At 40.8% G+C, this 22,081-nt stretch overlaps 2 protein-coding genes across 2 annotated transcripts in view; both read right to left on the reverse strand.

Moving 5' to 3' along the window:
- Positions 1 to 7,290, reverse strand: part of LOC115087119 (probable methyltransferase TARBP1) — a 74,301-nt gene extending 67,011 nt beyond the window's left edge. The window contains exon 1 of the mRNA XM_029593876.1: positions 7,102 to 7,290. Within this exon, the coding sequence (XP_029449736.1) occupies positions 7,102 to 7,163 (62 nt within the window). The 5' untranslated portion in view covers positions 7,164 to 7,290. The remainder of the gene's footprint in view (positions 1 to 7,101) is intronic.
- Positions 1 to 22,081, reverse strand: part of LOC115087120 (probable methyltransferase TARBP1) — a 421,872-nt gene that overhangs the window by 269,852 nt on the left and 129,939 nt on the right. The gene's annotated exons all lie outside the window — the stretch shown is intronic.

A 22,081-nucleotide genomic window follows, 5' to 3' on the forward strand; every position in this document is an offset into this window, starting at 1 on the left:
TGGCATGTTCCTTGTCCATCAATCTAGTCTCTTGGAGAAAAGCAATATGTCTTTAATCACTTCTTTGTATTGCTTAACAAGTGAGCCTATACCATATACATTCCAGGTCAATATTTTAGTTTAGCGCATTATTTGAGGATGAAAAAACTGGCATTATGAGTAGACATATCCAACCCAGCAACTTGAGATAGAAAATTACCTGGATGGAAATTCCTCACCTTTAGGACTCATATACTTCCCACCAACCACCAACTCCAGCATTTCATCTTATGGACACAGCAGAGTTTCAGGCCTGTCCCTCCTCCTTTCACCCCTCCCCCTCCCCTCCTCACAGTGAAGTCCTTATCCATTAAGATTTGCCCAGCCAGACTTACAGCACTGCTTGTGCTATTTACTAAGGCACTTACCCCATCCTGAATCCCAGATTCACTGACCCAAACCCTCCAAAAAAATCCTCCCAATCCCTTCCATCATCTCCCCTCAGCACGCCCACAACCTTCAGTAACCTTTTCTGTGGAGACACAGAGAGCTTGGGGTATGATAACATGTGCAAGGGTGCCAACCCTCAGTATAACCCATTTTCTGACTATAAATTTCAAGTAAAATATGAAACCATATAACATATTATGAAGTCAGTTAAATCTCTATTGCATTCTTTAATGTTTAACTTGATACCAAACTGAAAGACACTAGTTCAAGTTAAACTAAAACTCCAGGGGAGACTCTCCACTCAGGATTGCAGGCCATTTATTGGAATACCAAATATCATCAAAAGCCTTGCAAGTTGTCCATGATGCTCAATGATTATACCATCATTCTGTTAAATAATTGCAGTTTACTCTTGCACCTGCAATTATCACATTGTTGGATACTCAGTTGGATACTCTTTTTCATGGCTGACAGACTGTTAGCAATTTTGGCCTAGGTTGGCGGATCCTTTAAATTACAAGAACTTCAAAATTACGCACTCATTTGAGCTCATCCTATGACTTGCGAGCCCAGCTGCCTCAGAGCTAGCTGTTGCCGTGTTTTTGCCGCATCGTCCTTTCACGGTAAAGAGGCACTGCCCTTGCAGTTGTATTGTCCAGGCCTGCCAGCACCCGTTTAATATTTCAATGAAATTCCAAACGTCAGGTATTAGAAAAACAACATTGTCGGTTCATGCCCTCTGCAGTCAACAACATGCTCCCGCTGAAGGCCATATCTAAGCCCTTATCTGCTACACATTACTGATTTCAGGTGCATGTTGCCTAGTGGTCCCGATGCTTAAATTGTAAACAGCTTTCGTGGATGCAAAAAAAAAAAATAAAATGTTCAGTCAAGCTGTATTAAGTTCCAACATTCTAACAAATATACGAATCAAGAGATGAACCAAGTACTTACAAGCTTTCGGTGGTGTATGAAATATTTTGTGCCATTTGACTGTTAGGTCATTGCAACAACTTTATTCAGCACTTTCAACAACCGCAGGCATTTAGCATTTACATGCTACAGCAGATAGTAAATAAACTTCTTAGCCACCTCTGTCTTGTCAAATAAATGAGATGATCCTGCATACCAAATGTGAAGGCACACTAGGTACTGCAAAGTAAATTTAATTTTCTTTTGCACCAGTGAAGAGCACAGAGGGTTGAACTTGTGTTGAGCAGGAACTATTACAGAGTAATCCTGAAATATGTGAACCCGCATTTCTTGATATTGTATATTCCAACATTTACAGCAGGCTTGCATAATTTGTTGCTTATGGGCAAAATAGAGAATTTTGGCAATCATGTTGCAGGGTTGATTATCACATTCCCGCTTGTTGCCAGGCCGATGCGCCCTTTCTATTTTTAAGAAGCCGGTAAGTTCTTCCAAATTTAGCACCTCTGGCAGCTACTTCTCTAGAAAAAATGGCAGATCACATTGTTCTCTAGATTCCAGCAGCCCTAATAATCTAATATTGCTCTTGTGAGACCTGTTTTCAAGGTCTTCTATCTTTTCTTCTTGTAGCGACACTATTTTTTCAAATGCAGCAGCTTACTAAGTTGAGCCACAGAATCATCTTCTAAAATGGATATTCTTCCTTCTACATTATCCATTTGTGGCCCAAACTCCGATAATGTAGTTTTAAGACCCACAATTTTCTCAGAGATAGAACTACTTATGTTCCAGAGCAGTGAGTATAGCTGCGGTCAGTACAGCAATGGTCTCATTATCCAGTGTAGGCCTGCATGATTTCTCCTGCTCAGCAGCCATTTTGTCAGCTACCATAATGCAGTTTTTCCTTCTCTTTTTTTACCCCTTTTCAAGGGCATTGTACTCTGCTATTTATGCATATATTTGTCGATCAACATAAGCTGCTCTCTCCACTGTAAAAATCAGAAGTCTTTAATACAGGATGGTTCATTTATCTTTTGATTCCCAGCGGATGGCAGCCAGAGCCTTAAGACTCACGTCTGATCAGGCTCACATCATGTGACTCCCACCAAATTTTTTAAAATAAGTTATTTGTATTTTCTAACCTTTCAAATATTAAGTCCCTGAAACAAAAAACAAATTACACAACATAAACAAATATCTATGGAAATACTTGCCCCACTAATACTACAACACCATTGGAAAGCTGTGCTTTTCCCTCGTTTTCTAGCAGTATGGGGCACTCATTAGTAACAGTATAAAAAATATCACCAATTAAAAGTTATTTACAGAATTATACTTATGGTAAGCCTTCAGTCCTGTTTGAAAGATTAAAGCTGCAAATGTCTGCAAAATGCTATGCTAAATTATTTTCAATGCCAAAAATATAATTAAATTCTTTGAATGAAGTATCTAAGCAAATTAAAGTATCTATTCAACATCGCTGAATGTGTGCAAGTTTACAAATCAACTTTACTGATATGATTTGAATGGTATCAAACAGTAAATAGAAACAGAACATTGAAAAAAGTACTGCAAAACATAAGGATCAATTCACCAATTTCGCAGCTTGAATGGAGGTTGAGCTGAATAGCTATTTGGGTCGGATGAATCTTTTATATGTTATTCCAAAGTGAAAAGTGGCTCCTGCAAATAGAGGTGAACTGTCTATGAGTATCTAAGATTTTAGGCAGGCACCCATCCTTGGGCTGGAAGGGTTATCGCCATCATTTAAATCTGCAAGAGACTAATTCTTTTTTGGACTCTGATGACGGCAGTAACATCAGTAATAAGACAGAGAAAGATTACAGAACATGCTTGAGGAGTGATGTAAGCATGATCCAAGAGCAAGAAGTCAAAAAGCAAGCCCACACGTCAATCAACTTGCATCATTTAATTTCCTATCAAGTAATTATTCCATCTAGCTCTATAGGATATAATGGGTGGGGGGGGGCAACAGCATCAGGATATATAGAAATTACCTACTATGGTTAAAAAATACCAACCATACATCCAATATTCAACTCCTGCATTGCTTTCATTTTTTTGTATTTGATATTCAGTTTGTCATTTATATAACACCTTAAACTAGAGAGCTGTACTACAGAATTATATACAGGGACAAAGTTCTTACAATTTAAGGAGTACCCAAGCAAACAGAAGACCAAATGATTTGCCTAAGGTCACAAAGAAGCAGGACTAACATGCAGCTTACAATAGTACTGAACACATTAACATAAGACAGCAAGACCAAGGGGTAATAGTAATTGAGCTTCAGCTGCCCCAACAAGGGATTTGTCTCCACCATTTCTGCCCTGCAGAAGGCCATATAAGCCCAACCCCAGCAATCATGCCATTATTTAGGTTGTTACGTTTATATGCTACTTCTATCAGAACCAAGGACCTTGCCCAGCACAACCAACATCCAATTGGAAAAATGGAATGAAGCCTTCCTAATACCTGTGATTCAGTGCAATAAATAAAATGTTTCTTAGACATAAGAACATAAGAACATAAGAAATTGCCATGCTGGGACAGACCAAGGGTCCATCAAGCCCAGCATCCTGTTTCCAACAGAGGCCAAAAACAGTCAGAAATGTAGTAAAGCATGGCATGTACAAACAGAACTGTACTCTTCCCCACCTTCTGGCTCCCATCATTTTCCATGACAGGAAAAGAAAATTATCTGAACCAGTTTTCTCCTTTAGAACATAATAGGAGCTACATAGTGCTGCGTTTCCCAGCTGCAGCAGGCCCGCGACTGGTTCTACTCACCCCCAACGCACGGGTTCTGGACCTTCCTTGTTGGCAGCCGCCCACCCGCTCACACTCCTGCTTCGCTCCCAGGTTCCTCTGGCAGCTCCGCGGCCTTCCCCGGTCCCAGTCGGGACTCCCAACATGCGTCAAGGGGAGACGCCGCCATCTCCTAATTTCTGTCTGTTTGCCTTAGGCGCCCGCACACCTTTCCTGACTTTAAAGGGGCCGCCGTGGGAAACCTTCCCGCAGCCCTGGATGATGACGTCCCCAGGCCTTCCTTTTTAAGGCAGGCTCCACCATTTGGTCTTTGCCTTGGTAACAGGTCGCCACGCTTCCTGTCCTATGCTTAGTTGCTCATTGTGTTCCTGTTCCTGACATAGTTCCAGTCTTCGTGTTCCTGTTCCAGTCCTTGCGTACCAGTTCTAGCTCCCTGACTCCTGAATACCCGTTGGACGGATTCCTTGGCTTTGACCCTCACTTGTTCCTGACTACGTTCTAGACGGATTCCTTGGTTCTGACCCTTGCTTGTTCCTTACCACATTCTGACAGATTCCTTGGCTCTGACCCTTGCTCAACTTTTGACCTTGTCTCCAGCCATTTGCCCTGATTTCAGCTTGACCCTGACCTTGTCTCCAGCCGCCTGCCCTGACTCCAGCCCTGAACCTGACCTTGTCTCCAGCTGCCTGCCCTGACTTCAACTCGAACCCCACTCCTCTTCCAGATGACTACTTTGGACTTGGCCTTTCTTAGGCTTCTGCCTTTTACAAGCCCGGACTTAACGTGTTCCTGACTTCTAGCCTGCTTTAGTTTATCCAGGCTTCTGGAACTGGGCCGTCTAACTCAGCTCCATTGGACCCTGCGTCTCCGCTGCTTCCTGGCCCCTTACTTAGGATACTCTCCTCAGGATCAATCAGTCAAAGGCCCACCTAAGACCAGCCTGCCCCTGCACCCAAGGGCTCAACCTATGGGGAACGAGGGCTGGAACTGGCGAAGCTCCAGTTGGCCTCTGCTTCCCGTTCAGCTCCGCCTCCCGATGGTGGGGACCCATGGGGGCACCCCCACAGATAGCGCCAACTCCCCCTTGGTCTAAGGGTCCACCTCTGCAACACATGGCAAAAGGAGAGACCTAGTCAGACATACTCTAATATATTTGGGGTGGAGGCTTCCAAGAGGTGAATAAATCCTTAAGTGAGTGGGTGACTAAGTAGTTATGAGATGATTCAGGGAACAATTTTGCAGCAATGAGAGGCAAAGTTTTTTTTGTGATGCAGATTTACATTGCATTAGGAATGATGCATTTTCTCTGACAACTTGGGAGTGTGTGGACCTTCCACACAGAAGGTACCAATGGGAAAAGTAAGCTCCTACAAGGACCAGCAGGTGGGGTGCTATCATGGCTATGAAGCCAGCAGGGAAGTTAGCAGTGGTGGACCATTTCAGTAAAACAGAGAGAGAGACGGAGACTGAATGGAGGCTGCCAAAAGGGAACAAGGATGCTGCTAGAGGTAATGAAGGAAGCAAGAGTGAAAAATGTGGAGAGTGAAGAGAAAATAATTGAGAGAAGAGGGATATAACCACAGGGGGAGGAGAGTTGGTAGTGGGAAAGGGAGAGGAAGAGGTGGGAGACAAAACAAAAAAGACAAAGTTGTGAGTTAGAAAATAAAAGGGAATCAAAATAGACAAAAAACAGAAAAGAAATCCACAAGACAAAGGTTAGAAAAAAATATTTAATCATTCTCTTGCATTTAAAATTGTACCTCTTGATGTATTGCTATAAAAATATCTTCTTGTGTAGTAGTGACAGCTATGCAAACATTTGCCATACAGTATTCCCTGGGTTGGTTCAAAGGTTGAGCAGAGGGTGTAATGGATTTTCTATGGTAGCTCCATCTCCTGCTCACCTTGGCCATCTTTATTCAAGCTGTGGTAAATATCTTTTTATGAGCCCTGCATAGACCCTTTATTATTAGATGCTAATCAGGAAAACCTGAATATCTATTGCTACTTGCCAAGTGGAGGCCCAAATTGAAAGGGGGGAGGGGTTAATCAACTGCAAAATATTTATCCTAGAAGAGTATGTAAAAAAACAAAAAAATGTTATATATTACAAAAATATGATCCATTTAACTAAATACTAAGGGCCTAATTTACTAAGTCGTCCCCGCGCTCCCCCCCCCCCCCCCCCCAAGACAGAATGGGAAAAAACTCTTAGTAAATCAAGCCCTAAGAGAAAAAAAAGTTAAGTTAAAACTATCTTCCATTACAATTTCTCTAGTCAGGTTCATTTTCTTAATGTTTTTTGACTCATTGGCACATGCACTATTATATGTTATTATATGTATTATATGTATTATATTGTATTATATGTATTATATTGTATTATATGTTATTGTTCAATGTTCTTTGTAAAAAAACCCTGATCTGACTTCCCAGACCAGGGCTATCTTTTCATTCCATGTAAACCGGACTGATTTGTATTGTATACAGGAATTCCGGTATATAAAAATTAAAAATAAATAAATGCACCGGATAAAGGAATATTTGGTCTACTTTGAAATACAGAAAATCTTTTTTCATTATTTAAATACACATCTGGAGATTTTACATGGGTGTAGCTTGCTTATAGGAAGCTAGATATTTCACTTAGATGCAGTTCCAACACTGCTCTCTACATTAATGGCAGGAGTGGAAGGGAAATAGAACCAAAAGGTTATAAAGGGCCAAGAGTAAAGAAGTATGAGAGAGAAAAAAAAAGTGTGAAAGCTTGCTGGGCAGACTGGATGGGCCGTTTGGTCTTCTTCTGCCGTCATTTCTATGTTTCTATTGTAAATAAAACATATAGCCTTCATTTTTTAGTGCACCACACAAAGTAAACAGAAGATGCTACCCCTAAAATATCCAATTAAAACCTTCAAAATATTAATAAATTAGAACACCAAAACTTACCTCTTGGATCTTTGAATAGGCCTGACCCTTCCTATTTGCAGCAACCGCAAGAACTTCACCATCAAAAACCAGCTGAACAAAAGCTCTCAAATTGGGCCAAAATGTTAACTGTGTGTTGCTTAAAGACGACATAATTTTCCAAGTGAAGTTCATAGCCTGTATGCATAAAGGTTCAGCCGAGTCTAGAAGCTGAGGAAGATGGCAATAAAGAAAAAAATTAGAGTTTTACTTAAATTCTCTTAAGCTCTCCATTTTGCTGTTTTAGTGTAATGTATAGTGCATCACTTAACAGTCACATCTTCTGGGTATTTGAATGAGCCCTTAAGTTACTTAGCCAGGGCATTATTTCATGACACTGCCCCCCGGAAAACTTTAGCTAAATGACGGTGACTTCCAAGGGCAAAACAACTTTGTTTTGAATTTTCATCACAGCTTCCGCCTTTCCAGTTCTGATACCAACAACCTCTTCCTGGACATTTACAAAACATTCTCTCATTATTCCAGCTGGCAGAGGAGTTGAAAAGAAGCTTCCCAAAGCAAATCCTCCTGCAGGCAGTCTACCATGGGATAAATAAGACAACTGCACGTGACAGGAGTCCGTCAAAGAAATAAGAGATCGAGAGAAAGGTGAGGTGTCATGATACAAAAATAAAAGAGGCAGCAAAAGGCTGACAAATGCGCAAAGGAGGAGAGTACCCACTTATACATAGTTTATTAGTGATTTTAAATTAAAAAAAAACCCTTGGAGGACAATTCCCACAAAACATAATAAATTAACAAAACAAAAATATAAAATAGAGTGAAAACAGCACATTCATACACGACGATGGTGGACTTTACACATCTCCACAGAGGTAAGCTGTAATCGGCATGTGTAGTAAAAAACACTCAAACGCAAGATAAACTTTATTCTTCTATACTCAAAAATATACTTATTTATATCATCAATGTCCACAAATAGTATAAATCCAGTTATTAAATATAAAAAGTACATGGAAGTTGGTAAATCTAAAACATTAGTGTCCCTAACTGCTTAAATATAAGGCAATACCGAAAAACAGTCTGTCTACAGCAAAAGGCGTTTGTTTCGCCTACTGACTTTTTCGAGTATATAATGATACAAGAGCTCCAGAGAACACTACCACTGTTAGATATCATCTGTAAACCATCTCCTAAACAGCAAAATGCAGCAGGCTTTTACTATTAATTAATGCCTGAATCAGACTATTTGATTAACACACACCATTCCAATTCCTAACCTTTGGTTTGCAGGAAATATTACTTTACATAAATGCAAATATCTAACAGTTGAAGGTATTCACTAGTTCAGATTTATTCAATGTTAAGTGCAAGGAACCTCCAGTGTCCCATAAATTCCTCAGCTATAATCAACTGCTGCAGAATTTGCACCTTTCTTTATAATTGTGGGAAATTACCACCGCCTTACTCCAGCACTACCTAAGCTAAAGGTTGTTACTCCAGGTCATAGTGTCCCTTCCATCACTGTGTGGCACTCACTGCTGGCAAGCTGTCTCAGTGTAAACAGAGCAATAGGTAGGAAGCAACAGGCAGGAACAGGAAAAGGGGAGGAAGAGACAGAGAAAATGGTGAGGGAGTAGACAGTAGGAGGGGGTGAACAAACGGAGGGAGGGGGTTGAACAATCCTGAAGTGAGTGAGGTACACTGGTGCCAACTCAAGGAAGAAAAAGATGGCTACGCTGTTAAGTCTTGGTGCCATAAAGGCACTGCAAGCTCAGGAGACAGTGACGTCATTGTAAGCATGCCATGCCTTAGCCATGCATTTTTCAGTGGACCAGGGAGAGGAGCTGCTTCTGCTATGGCAGGCCCAGGTGGAGAAATTGCTTACTAAAACAGCAACCCACCCTCAGGTTGGCACTGGTTGGCAGTGAGGCTGTCTGGTAAATACGCTTCATGTATGTACACACACCCCCCTATATATCTTATATATAGATAGACACACACACCTATATCTTATATATAGATACACACACACATCTATATATATTATATAGATACACACACACATCTATATATCTTATATATAGATGTATATATATACACACACGCACACATATACACACCCATCTTGGGGGTGCCCAAGCAATTGCATGAATGGAAGGGGGCCCTGGTTCAAAACGTCTGCTCACCATGAGGAGAGAATGGAAGGAGAGAAATTGAGGGAAATTAGGATGATAACATGGGAGGGAGAACTGTGTTAAGGAAGACTGAAAAAGTGGAGGGATGGTAAGGATGTAAAATTGGAGGAAAGAATTCAATCAAGATATAGGGAGGGAAGATGACAGAGAAACTGTTGAAGGGAAGGAGAAAACAGATTGGGGGAACAGAAGCACCCGAGAGAAAAAGAGCCATTGGAAGAGTGAGAAACTGGCTGGAAAGGAGGAGAAAAAAAAAGCAGGGAAAATACTAAACATAGACAAAATAAAGAAATTAAAATAGAACAAAATAATTTATCAAAATGCACACAAACACTGAAAACTATTTTCTAAGGAAAATATTTTAAATATAAAATGTTTAATTAAAATCGACATTTTTTGCATATTAAGTAATGTTACCAGTATGTAAGTGTGCTTCAATACTGCCATTGAACCTAAAAATCTTTTTCATCCTTACCACAAAATCTGAGTTTTCACAGTAGACTGGGAAGTTTAGATAAAGATAAGTACTTGTGCTGATAAGCCACATTAAAACAATGCTTAATGTTCTCCCACTCATCTACTTCCTTTTCAAGATAGCAAATACATGAATATTCTCAATGTAGTCCTTCAGGAGATAAAAAGATTTTCATAAACTTAAGAATGAAAGTATTTTTACTTTTTTTTTTAACATTTAATTTTTATTTTTTTTTTAATGGGAGGTTTAATTCCCACAGGTTGGCCAAGCTCCAGCTGACTGTGTCATGTGTTGTGTGTCTGGATTGGGTAGTAGGGCATTAAACCCCCATATTGTACAGGTTCTTAATCTCAGTCAAAGGTCAAGAGCGGACAGTCCTCAGCTCATAAAGTCCAAGTCATGTATTTAAATAAATTCCAAACCTGCCTGAGGTAATCTAAGAAAACAATTTTGCCCAGAAAAATATATATATGTTTTTTATTTTGCTCAAATTTCGGCCACTTTAAATACAATTTTTAAATTGCGTAAAAAAAAAAAAGAAAATGCGGTTTGATTGTGACAGAGAAGATTCTGCAGAAATAAACTAATACTGTGGTAACATTTTGCATTTGCAGAACTGCGGAAACTTAAGCTTTATAATTATAATGCGGATTAGTGAAGCTATGTTTAAGAAAGGTGTCCAGTGCCCATTTCATAGACTTCTTTAAAGTTCTGAATAATAGGATAGTGCTGTAGAGGCTTTTTTGTTGGAAAATTCACTCAGTTCTGATTCTTACCTTAGGAACAAGTATTTTCATGCAACGAAGCACAGGTAAAACTTGGTCAGAAGGAAGAATGGTGAGAGCTTCCAGCGCTGACTGTAATGTTGTAACTGGCTTTTGAACAACATGCAAAGATATCTCCTGAGCTTCATCATCTGATGCTGGGATAAGACTGCGATATTTGTGTAAAATAAAATGCAGGCAAACCCACTGATCGTGGATATAACGTGCAACTATTTTACCCCATCCATGAGAAAATGCTGACTCTTCAAACAAACTGTGAAAAGAAAGAATAACTCTGTTTATAGTCAAGTGTGTAAATTGAACACTCAGGTCATTCATCTATGAAAGCATAAAAAAAAGTAAATTATGGTCAAAAAGCTTTTTTCAACAGTGGTACAGATTACCAATTACTGCTGTACATTGTGGATATAATTTTCAAAGGAATTATGCACATAAATGTAACATTCTATCGTAGCAATTTTCAAAAGCGCATTTACCTGTGTAAAGTGCATTTGCACGTGTAAAGCCCAGTGTTAAGCAAGTAAATTCTTTCAATAATTACCCCCATCAGGGTAAATTTAAAAGAATCGCATGTGCGCCCATAAACGTACATATTGGTGTGTGAGTGGAGAGACGCTGCAATTTTAAATTGTGCAAGTACACACGTATGATTTAAAGTAGCCCTCCTGCACGTATATAGGGTTTTAGCGGCTTCCACGCGTGTATGCAGGCAGATTTTCAAACATGCTCACACAAGGGGGAAAAAAAAGTGTTTTTCCAAGTAGTCCACCAATTTTCCCAGTTCATATCGAGGTCAGGTTCTTCATGCTGCAAGCCCCCCACTTGACTCCGAACCTTTACACTGTGCTAAACATCCTAAAACTCGAGGTCTCTAGGCTCGCTCCTCATCAGGACCAGAAGTGAAGTTAAGCGGATAATAAGTCAACGCGCACCATGGGCTGCTTTTTTAAAATGTACACTTACACACATAAGTCTAGGTTGGCCTCGGAATGCCCATGCCACGCCCCCTTCTTGACATGTGCACAGGTATGTATGCGTGTAATTCACGGCTTAAAATGCATGCTGCTCGCTCGAGGCCCACATTCGTTTGTATGTGGCTGTGTTTGCGCGAACAACGCTTTGAAAATTGACCCGTATGGTTTTAAATACTTATTTTAGGAAATAGGTGGTCCATTTTAAATCTAATAGAAATAAGTTATGTCAGAGAATGCCAGATTTAGACACAGAAGTCCATATTTAAATGCCATTTAGATGGATTACGTAATAGTTACCTGTCTAAATGGCTTACCAGTCCAAAGTGCAACACTGGTCTCTGTCCAGTTCATCCATTTGGGTTGTATAGATCACACCAGTAAAAATGGAAGCACCATCTTCTCTTTTTAGGACTGTCCAAACCTACTATTCTGTTAGCAGGCTGTGTCCAAACACTGATGAGATGTGAATGTGTAAAAGGCTGCTACTGTCAAAGCCCTTTCCATGCCATTCTAAGGCAGGCTTACTTGGGCATAACAAAAAGATGCAATCTGTTACTCAGTTAGAAAATGGTGCATTTTATCACTGCATTTCCCAGCTTACTGGCGTCAGAAGAAACAAAAAGCTAAGTGGACTTCTTTTGGGTTCCAGGTACAAGGGGACAACTCTTGCAATCTGAAGAATGAAAGACACTTTTCCTTTAGTGACATGTGGCCTGGTAAAACTCGGCCTGAGTCAGGCTTTTTACTATGAAATATTACTGAATTCCTTGGTGATTACCGATCTTCTTCTTCCTGTGGTCGCTACTTGCAATATTGGATCGGTTTCCGGTTTGTTTCTTTGGTAAAAACATTGGCAGGACCATTGACTAATTAAGCAGAAGTCTAATACCACCTTAGCCAGGAACTTACAAACTGCGCAAAGGAACACACTATTGTGATGAAATCTAGAATAAAGTGGATAAGTCATATGGGACTACAACTTAGTGACTTTGTGGGCCAAAGTAACCACCATCAAAAAAGTGACTTTCCAGATCAGGTACTTGAGAACTCAAATCAAGAGGCTTGAAAGGAACTGATATTGGCTGTTTATGTTTACAGTAGTGTCCCGTGACCAGGAATGAGGCTTCAACTGAAGCAAGCCTTGCATGAACCAGACAACCAAACGCTGAGCAGAAATGGGGTATCCTTCTGCATGGTAGTGATAAGCACCAACTGCACTGAAGTGAATTCTGACAGAGCTGATTTTGAGACCCAAATGACAGGTGCAGAAGGTATGCAAGCAGTTTTCCTAAGGCCAACAGAGGGAATTCTAAGGCCTTTCCCTCATATCAGGTTTAATATCATAACACTTTCCCCTAATGGACTCCTGCCTAGAAACCAGAAGGATCTTATCAGTGAAATCAAGGGACCATGACATATCCACTTTGAACATTCAGGCTGTGAGGACCAGAGATTAGTCTTGATCTGGAGCAACAATCAATGGTTCTGCATGTTCCAAGTTGGGAATGTTCCCAATTTGAATGAGGTAGGACCAGGCCTGGATTTCTCAAAAGGTATGTTAGGCCTATGCCTAGGGCAGAAAACTTCTAGGGGCAGAAGGCTGGCTGAAGATTTGCTACCTTCTAGTTATGTCAATTTCAATCAAAAGAGAACAGCCTCTGTTTCCTGATCCAGCCCCTCCCCTCCCAGCCAACATGCAGGGAACAGGATGAGAGGCAGTAAGCTTGAAGCAGACACAGCAAAGGGGAAGTTGGGGGATGAGTGAGAATCAGCTGGAGGATGCGTCTGCATGCGAGAGAAAAAAAAAAGGGAAGGATGGTGCGTTTATATGTGAGAGAAGAGTGTTGCTGGTTGTGCGTATATGCCAAATTGGGTAGGCGGTTAGGGAGTGGATACAAGGGGGGAGTAGGACTGAAGCACGGTAGGGACACCTGCATCCTCTCCACCCCCACCAACACAATTCATATTCTCTCTGACTTGACCTTAGATTCTTTACTCCAGATCCTGGAATCTCCCCCTCCTCCCATCCCCTATACTTAGTCCTGTTACCTTCTTCTCACCCCATTCATAATCAGCCTCCCTTCCCCTTCCTATCACTTGTCCTCTCACCCTCTCCTTGTCCACATTCCTGTAATCGCCTCAATCTACTGATGGTTTAGATCTCTTTTCTCAACCAATTAAAAAAAAAAAAATATTAATTATACAGACAAAGCTGGAAAATTACCATATTTTCTGGTGTATACGCCGCACTGCTACATAAGCCGCACCCTGCTATAAATAAGAATGCTGCTGAAAATGTTAGCAGATAGGTCGCACCAGTGTGTAAGTTGCACCTCTGTCACACATGCGACAGAGACAATGGCTGGAGGAGCATGCGCAATAGGCAGGTGATGGACGCGTGGCTGACATAGTTGAGTTCAGGAGGCTGCATGGTAAGAACGGTAAGGAAATACTGTGTGACTGAGAAAGACAGTGGCTGAAGATAGCATGTACAATAGGCAGGTGGTGAACATGCCACTGACCGTTATGTTCGGGAGGCTGCATGGAGGGAAAAGTAAGGAAATGATGCGAGAGAGAGAAAAAAAACAGCAGATAGCTCACACTGGTGTATAAGTTACACCAACAAAAGTTGGGGAAAAAACGAGACATACACTGGAAAATATAGTATTGCATTTTTATAATGTAATACAAAAGATGGAAATGTTTGCCAACTTACTTCTGAATTTTTGCCACACAAGCTACCCTTGAGCTGCTGCAGGAAACTGAGGCTGTTCCTTAGTCCATTTGCTCCCTGTTGTATAACCTTGTATATTTGGGGGTGGGGGAGTGGGTTGACAAACCGCACGCCTAGGGATGGCAAAATCTGTTAAGGTGGTCACTTGACTCTTCATGGAAAATTTTCATGGCAATCTGATTTTTTAAACTGTTAAGTGCATTCAGTTTTGCTGTTATCACCAGAAGGCTGATGTATGCTCTTTTGTTAAAGGGAGCAGGGCTTCAAAGCCTTTCAAGTTGGACACATCTATAGTAAGAACAATATAGTGGGGATGATTTTAAAAGGGTAGACACACAAGGTCAAACTTCAACAAGAAAGCCATGAAGACAAGAAGCCTCTGAGCTGTGACACAGATGCTTGAGACTCTGGGAAGCCTTATTCCACTGAGACTTTAGGGGCCATTGGACTCATCTCATACAGAGATGCACCTGGGAGAGGTATGGATGGGGGCTAATATGGGTAGGGGAGGGTTTGACTGTTGTAGGCTGTTGAACAAGGCTACTATATAATTGTTCTGAATGCATGGAGATGAGCAGAATTCACCATCTTCATGTATGTTAAGGAAGCATTTGTTATATTAAGTGCAAAAAACTCAAACAGATTTGAAAATAAATAAATACCATAAAAGAGATGCACCATGGCAGTTACATGAACTGCAAAAGCTATAAGGCTTAGCATTCTCAATAACCAAGCAGAGGTATGCTAATTCTGAATTCTCTTCTATTACAGCCACAATGCTATTGGCCTTGTTGGTGAGAAGGTAGATCACAGAAACGTAGAAATGAGATGGCAGAAAAATACCATACAGCAATTACCCTGTCTACAATCTCTACTACTACTTCAGAAATCCCCTGTTCTTGTCCCATGCTTTCTTGAATTCCCATATTGTCCCTGTGTCCACTATCTGCACTGGAAGGCTGTTCCATGCATCTATCTTCTCTGTAAACAAATATTTCTTAAGATTACTCCTGAGTCTATGCCCTTTCACCTTTATCCCATGTCCCCTCACTACAGAGTCTCTATGCAATGAAACTTAAGAGGAGATATGAAAGAGACATTTAAATACCTCCAATCTCGCCTTTTCTATAAGGCAGTGGTTCTCAACCTTTTTTCGGCCGGGACACACCTGACAGATGGCTCTCACATGTGTGACTCACTGAACATGTGCAGTCATGGGGCTAAATGTAAACATATATTCTGCATCCTCAGGAACCCCCTCGACCCCCAACAATGGGTGCAGAGCAGAACTAGGGCGTTACCCGTACAACTCACCATACAAAAAAAGATATTCTGGTTCAGATGACATCTCAGTAAAAGCAAAACAAACTATCTTTACTGGCAGGCACAATACCCCTCCTTATGAAAAGACAGTAATTTACTACTAATGCATGTCCTATTGAGAAAACACAACAAATAAGATTGAATCAAGTGCCTATATGCTAGTAAAATACCTCACCTCAGTCACACACACAGAACTGCCCTTCACCAAGTACAGAAAGACCACAAATTATAAATATGGAGACAAACTGGAATGGAAAAACAAAAAAACACTCTGCATGCAATGCAAACCAGGAGAAATGGAAAGAGAAATATAGCACATAACATAGTCCCAGGATCTGCAATAATGCACAGAAACTAATCTGCACAAAGTTACACCTGTATTATGGAACTCACTCAAACAATAACAACCCTATCTATGAAAAAGCAACACTACAAATATTAAACCAGGCCCTAAATACCAATACACCTCCTATTAGGAAAACAGAACAAGCCAAGCTGCTATAGATCCCTACACAGAAATAATTGTTAAACTATACTAATAAATGTTACAAAACAGCTGCTGAACAGATTAACATCCAACAATTAAAACTAAAAAATTATTTAAAATTGTCCAAATATCAATAAACTATTTCAAAACAGCAGATAAATGGCATAATACCCAATAATTAAAATGGCAGTCAATCAAGAAAAATAAACTTAAAAAGCCAACTTTACTTACCCTCTCCAGTAACTCTCCTACTCCTTTCCCTTGTAGGCCAATAGCACACACCAGAAACAGCAAGGGCTGCTGAAGCTCTGTCCTCACAGTCCTCTTACCACTCACTCACACAAGGTCTCTGTCTCACACATACCAGTCACCTCCCTGACCAGTCACTGTCTCTCTCACAGAAATACATCACCTCTGACCAGTCTCCCTCTCAGTCACACACAGACACCAGGCACCTCCCTGACCAGTCGCTGTCTCTCTCACAGAAATACATCACCTCTGACCAGTCTCCCTCTCAGTCACACACATGCTCTCTCACTTACAAACAAGCTCACAATCACACACAAATGCTCTTGCTCCCATTCTGCCACTCACATACATACACAAACAAGTTTCCTCTCTCACATGGAGCCTATTCTCATTGTTTTGCCCAATAAGCCTGATGTTTGCTCTTCAACCACCTCTGGCGGTGGCACAAAGCATCACTCCGCTTTTCAGGCCCCGCAAGGTCTCTCCACTTTTCAGGCCCCACCAGCCTGGCCTCCTGCGATAGCATGCAGCGTTTCTCCGCTTTTCAAGCCTTACAGGGTCTCTCCGCTCTTCAGCCGCCGCTGGCCTGGCCTCTGGCGGTGGCACACAGCGTTACTCTACTATAACTGCATCGGCCCACCGAGGGATGATCGAGCCCCTGATAGGCCATTCTGCCCCTGAGAAGGGAAGCACAACTGGGGTAAGGGGATGTTGGGCACCACGACACACCTGCTGGTGCTTGGCAACACACTGGTGTGTTGCGACACACAGGTTGAGAATCGCTGCACTAGGGTATACATGTTTAGATCTTTACGTCTGACCCCATTTGCTTTAGAATGAAGAACAGACGATTTTAGTAACCACCCTCTGGACAGACTCCAACTGATTTATATTCTTTTGGAGGTACAGACTCCAAAACTGTATACAGTATTTCAAATGAGGTCTCACCAGGGACCTATACAGGGGCAATATCGCCTTCTGTTTCTGCTGATCATTCTTTTCCCTATGCAGCCAAGCATCTTTCTGGCTTTTGTTGTTGCTTTGTCAACCTGTTTGGTCACTTCAACATCAGATATGATCACCCCCAGATCCTTACTCTTCTTTCATACTTAGAATTTCACCCCATGCTTAAATGCATGATACTGCATTTTTTTTTTAGCATTAAATCTTAGCTGCTATGCCCTAGATCATTCCTTGAGCTTTGCTAGATCCCTATTTTCCATACTTTCCTGGCTATCTACCCTGCTGCAGATTTTGGTATCACTGGCAAAATGACAAACCTTTTCTGACCATCAATCTGCAATGTCGCTCACAAAAATGTTAAAAAGAACTGGTCCAATGACCAATCCCTGAGGCACACTGCTAATAACACCCTTCTCCTAGAGTGAACTCCATTTGCCACTACCCTTTATCACCCCCTCCCCCCACTCAATCAATTTTTAACCCAGTCAGTTATTTTAGGGTCCATACCAAGGCCGCTCTGTTTATTTATGAGTCATCTATGAGGAACCACTGAAAATCAAAGTACACTACATCAAATGCTCTCCCTCGATCAAAGTCTGGTCACCCAATCAAGAAATTGATAGGCCCAGTAATCACCCCCTTCCCTCAGGGTTCTGTTACCAGTTGAGAGAACAATTCTCCTTGCAGAGAATCCAGAATCTCCCTGCTTCTAGAGGTCAATGCAGCTAGGATGTCCCAATTAACATCCTTAGTAGAAGGCACTGCCAACAAGTTTTTATGTGAAAAGTGCAAACCTATAATGCTTTTAGCTGTCTAATACTATAAAGCATTTTGGTACCAACCCAATCGGTGCCTTATAGATTTGTCAGCATCTTGAATTTAATTCATTGTTGGATTGGTAACCAATGCAAATGATCAAACTTGGTGACACATGATCTCTAATTGAAATTCCCATAATCAAACAAGTTGCGGCATTCTGAACTAACTAGTGAAATTAATACTTGTCTTTGGTAAATCTAATAAAACATTACAATCTATTAATGCAAACTTGCTGGTTCAATGAAAAACCTTTGAAGAGCCAAGATTAACACATTCATTGCCATTTGCATATAGTGACTAATATGTTCCTTGAATTTCTGGTATTCTAATAGCGAATTCTCCACTTGCTACCAAAACTGCTGTAACTGGTGTAGGCACAAAATTTTAAAGGTCAAATTCTTGACCAGGTTATACTTTTTAATAGAGCAATGTGTCTAAGTTACATGAACTTTGTGGTGCCAGAAAACCACTTTTCTGACTGGGTTAGTTTTCACTTCCAGGGGTACAAATAATTCAAAATCTCTTAAGAACATAAGAAATTGCCTTGCTGGGTCAGACCAAGGGTCCATCAAGCCCAGCATCCTGTTTCCAACAGAGGTCAAACGAGGTCACAAGAACCTGGCAATTACTCAAACACTAAGAAGATCCCATGCTACTGATGCAATTAATACTCCAACTTGACCATGCAAGGGAATGTTTGCTCGGTGGTAATCTTGTACGGGGGTTATTCAATGAGGGTAACCGATTTGCAGTTATCCTCTCATGAACCTCCGTCTATTATTCTTTTATTAAGTTGAACAATATCTCACGAACTTTTTTTAATTTTTCAATTTTTCTAAAAATCCCTTCTCCCCTGCTGCTTTTCCGCCACCACTAATGTCTTGTTTCATACTTATCGGGACGTCGCCTCTGCAGTGTTTCATGGGTGCGGGGCTGCTTGTCCGACACGGGCCATGTTTCGGCACGATGTGCCTGCTTCAGGGACTATGGGAGAGCGCTGTGTCCGAAACTGGGTTCACAGCATGTAGGGAAACCTTTAATATATACAAGGGTTAATCCTAAACAGCAAAACCTTCTGCATACTTTATCTCATATTCAATAATAATGCTTGAATTAAGACCCACCTTGCCATTGAAAACTTACTTGTATGTAGCTTCTTTCTGTCTCACGGGCGACGCCTATTATGCTTGTCTGGGCGTCGGAACTGTTCTGACTCTTTATATATACCTGCCTGGAAGACCTACCTCCTCCTCTTTTTCAGACCGAGGCTGTCTCAGATGTGTGCTAATTCACCTAATAATGTTATGGGCCGTAGCGGACCTGACAGGGAACTATGTCTGCGGGGTATTGGGTTTCTACCTCATAAGGCGGACATTAGTGGTGGCGGAAAAGCAGCAGGGGAGAAGGGATTTTTAGAAAAATTGAAAAATTAAAAAAAGTTCGTGAGATATTGTTCAACTTAATAAAAGAATAATAGACGGAGGTTCATGAGAGGATAACTGCAAATCGGTTACCCTCATTGAATAACCCCCGTACAAGATTACCACCGAGCAAACATTCCCTTGCATGGTCAAGTTGGAGTATTTTTGAGAAGGGAAAGAGGTTGGTTAGTGACTGATGCAATTAATAGCAGTGGCTATTCACTAAGAAAACTTGATTAATAGCCGTTAATGGACTTCTCTTCCAAGAACTTATCCACACCTTTTTTGAACCCAGCTACACTAACTGCACTAACCACATCCTCTGGCAACAAATTCCAGAGCTTTATTGTGTGTTGAGTGAAAAATAATTTTCTCCGATTAATTTTAAATGTGCTACTTGCTAACTTCATGGAATGCCCCTAGTCCTTCTATTATTCGAAAGTGTAAATAACTGATTCACATCTACTCGTTCAAGAACTCTCATGATCTTAAAGACCTCTATCATATTCCCCCTCAGCCATCTCTTCTCCAAGCTGAACAGCCCTAACCACTTCAGTCTTTCCTCATAGGGGAGCTGTTCCATCCCCTTTATCATTTTAGTTGCCCTTCCCCATCGCAACTATATCTTTTTTGAGATGCGGCGACCAGAATTGTACACAGTATTCAAGGTGCGGTCTCACCATGGAGCGAAATAGAGGCATTATGATATTTTCCGTTTTATTAACCATTCCCTTCCTAATAATTCTTAATATTCTGTTTGCTTTTTTGACTGCTGCAGCACCCTCAGCCGACGATTTTAAAGTATTATCCACTATGATACCTAGATCTTTTTCCTGGGTGGTAGCTCCTAATATGGAACCTAACATCGTGTAACTACAGCAAGGGTTATTTTTCCCTATATGCAACACCTTGCACTTGTGTCCACATTAAATTTCGTCTGCCATTTTGATGCCCAATCTTCCAGTCTTGCAAGGTCCTCCTGTAATGTATCATAATCCACTTGTGATTTAACTACTCTGAATAATTTTGTATCATCTGCAAATTTGTTTACCTCACTCATCATATTCCTTTCCAGATCATTTATATATATATTGAAAAGCACCAGTCCAAGTACAGATTCCTGAGGCACTCCACTGTTTACCCTTTTCCACTGAGAAAATTGACCATTTAATCCTCCTCTCTGTTTCCTGTCTTTTAACCAGTTTCTAATCCACGAAAGGACATCGCCTCCTATCCCATGACTTTTTAGTTTTCTTAGAAGCCTCTCATGAGGGACTTTGTCAAACGCCTTCTGAAAATCCAAACACACTACATCTACCAGTTCACCTTTATCCACATGTTTATTAACTCCTTCAAAAAAATGAAGCAGATTTGTTAAGCCTCCCTTGGGTAAATCCATGTTGACTGTGTTCCATTAAACCATGTCTTTCTATATGCTCTATGATTTGGATCTTGAGAATAGTTTCCACTATTTTTCCCAGCACTGATGTCAGGCTCGCTGGTCTATAGTTACCCAGATCGCCCTTGGAGCCTTTTTTAAATATTGGGGTTACATTGGCCACCCTCCAGTCTTCAGGTAGAATGGATGTTTTTAATGATAGGTTACAAATTTTAACTAATATATCAGAAATGTAATTTTTTAGTTCCTTCAGTACCCTAGGATGCATACCATCCGGTCCAGGTGATTTGCTACTCTTTAGTTTGTCAATCTGGCCTACTACATCTTCTAGGTTCACAGTGATTTCGTTCAGTTCGTCTGACTCATCAACCCTGAAAACCATCTCTGGAACTATTATAAATTAGTACATGGCAAAGCATTTCTTACAAATGGTGAAATTTGTTTTTATTATATTGCAGTAGCACTTCAATTCTAAAGAACCTTAAGGATCTTACTGTTCACATTTCCTTGTGACCTAACATGAGACCCTAAACTCCACTAAGCCAAACTGCCCCAGGTGAAAATAAAATGTATGAAAAAAAATATCTGAAATTTCAAAATGTAAATCAATTGTCTAAAACTCATATTCTGAGAAAGGAAGCTTTGCTTTTATAAAAAGTTAAAAGTAGGCCTCTGGAGACAAAGATCAGTTTGAAAAATAAAAATGTTTAGGTTGTTTACATGAGGCCATTTCTAGGCTTTGCAAAACCCAAAATACCCCCCCCCCCCTTTTCCCACATGATCTGCTCCTACTGAACAATAAAAGTACATGAAGACCTCAGGTGATTTTTTTTTTCAGAAATAGATATTAAAATGACTTCCTTCTTGAATATCAATTCCAAGAAGCATCCTGAATTATTCTTTTCATCTGAGTTACTTTCAACCCAAAGCCACTTTAAATTTAAGCACAATTAGGAGCATGGCAGGTTCTCAAACAGCATTTGCTGCTCTTCCCATAGTATTCCATCTCCCTGCAAAGCTCAGAAAGTGTTCCTTTATCAGCTCAGCAGGTGATCCACAGCACTCAAGAGAAAGACAGAAGTATGGATAATTATTTTGGCTTTTTAGCCCTGTTGCGACCTGTTGGAGGTTTGGCTGCCGCGGCGTCATCGTGCCATTCTCCTCCGGCGTCCCC

This window comes from Rhinatrema bivittatum, chromosome 3, assembly GCF_901001135.1.
Source record: "Rhinatrema bivittatum chromosome 3, aRhiBiv1.1, whole genome shotgun sequence".
Lineage (NCBI taxonomy): Eukaryota > Metazoa > Chordata > Amphibia > Gymnophiona > Rhinatrematidae > Rhinatrema > Rhinatrema bivittatum.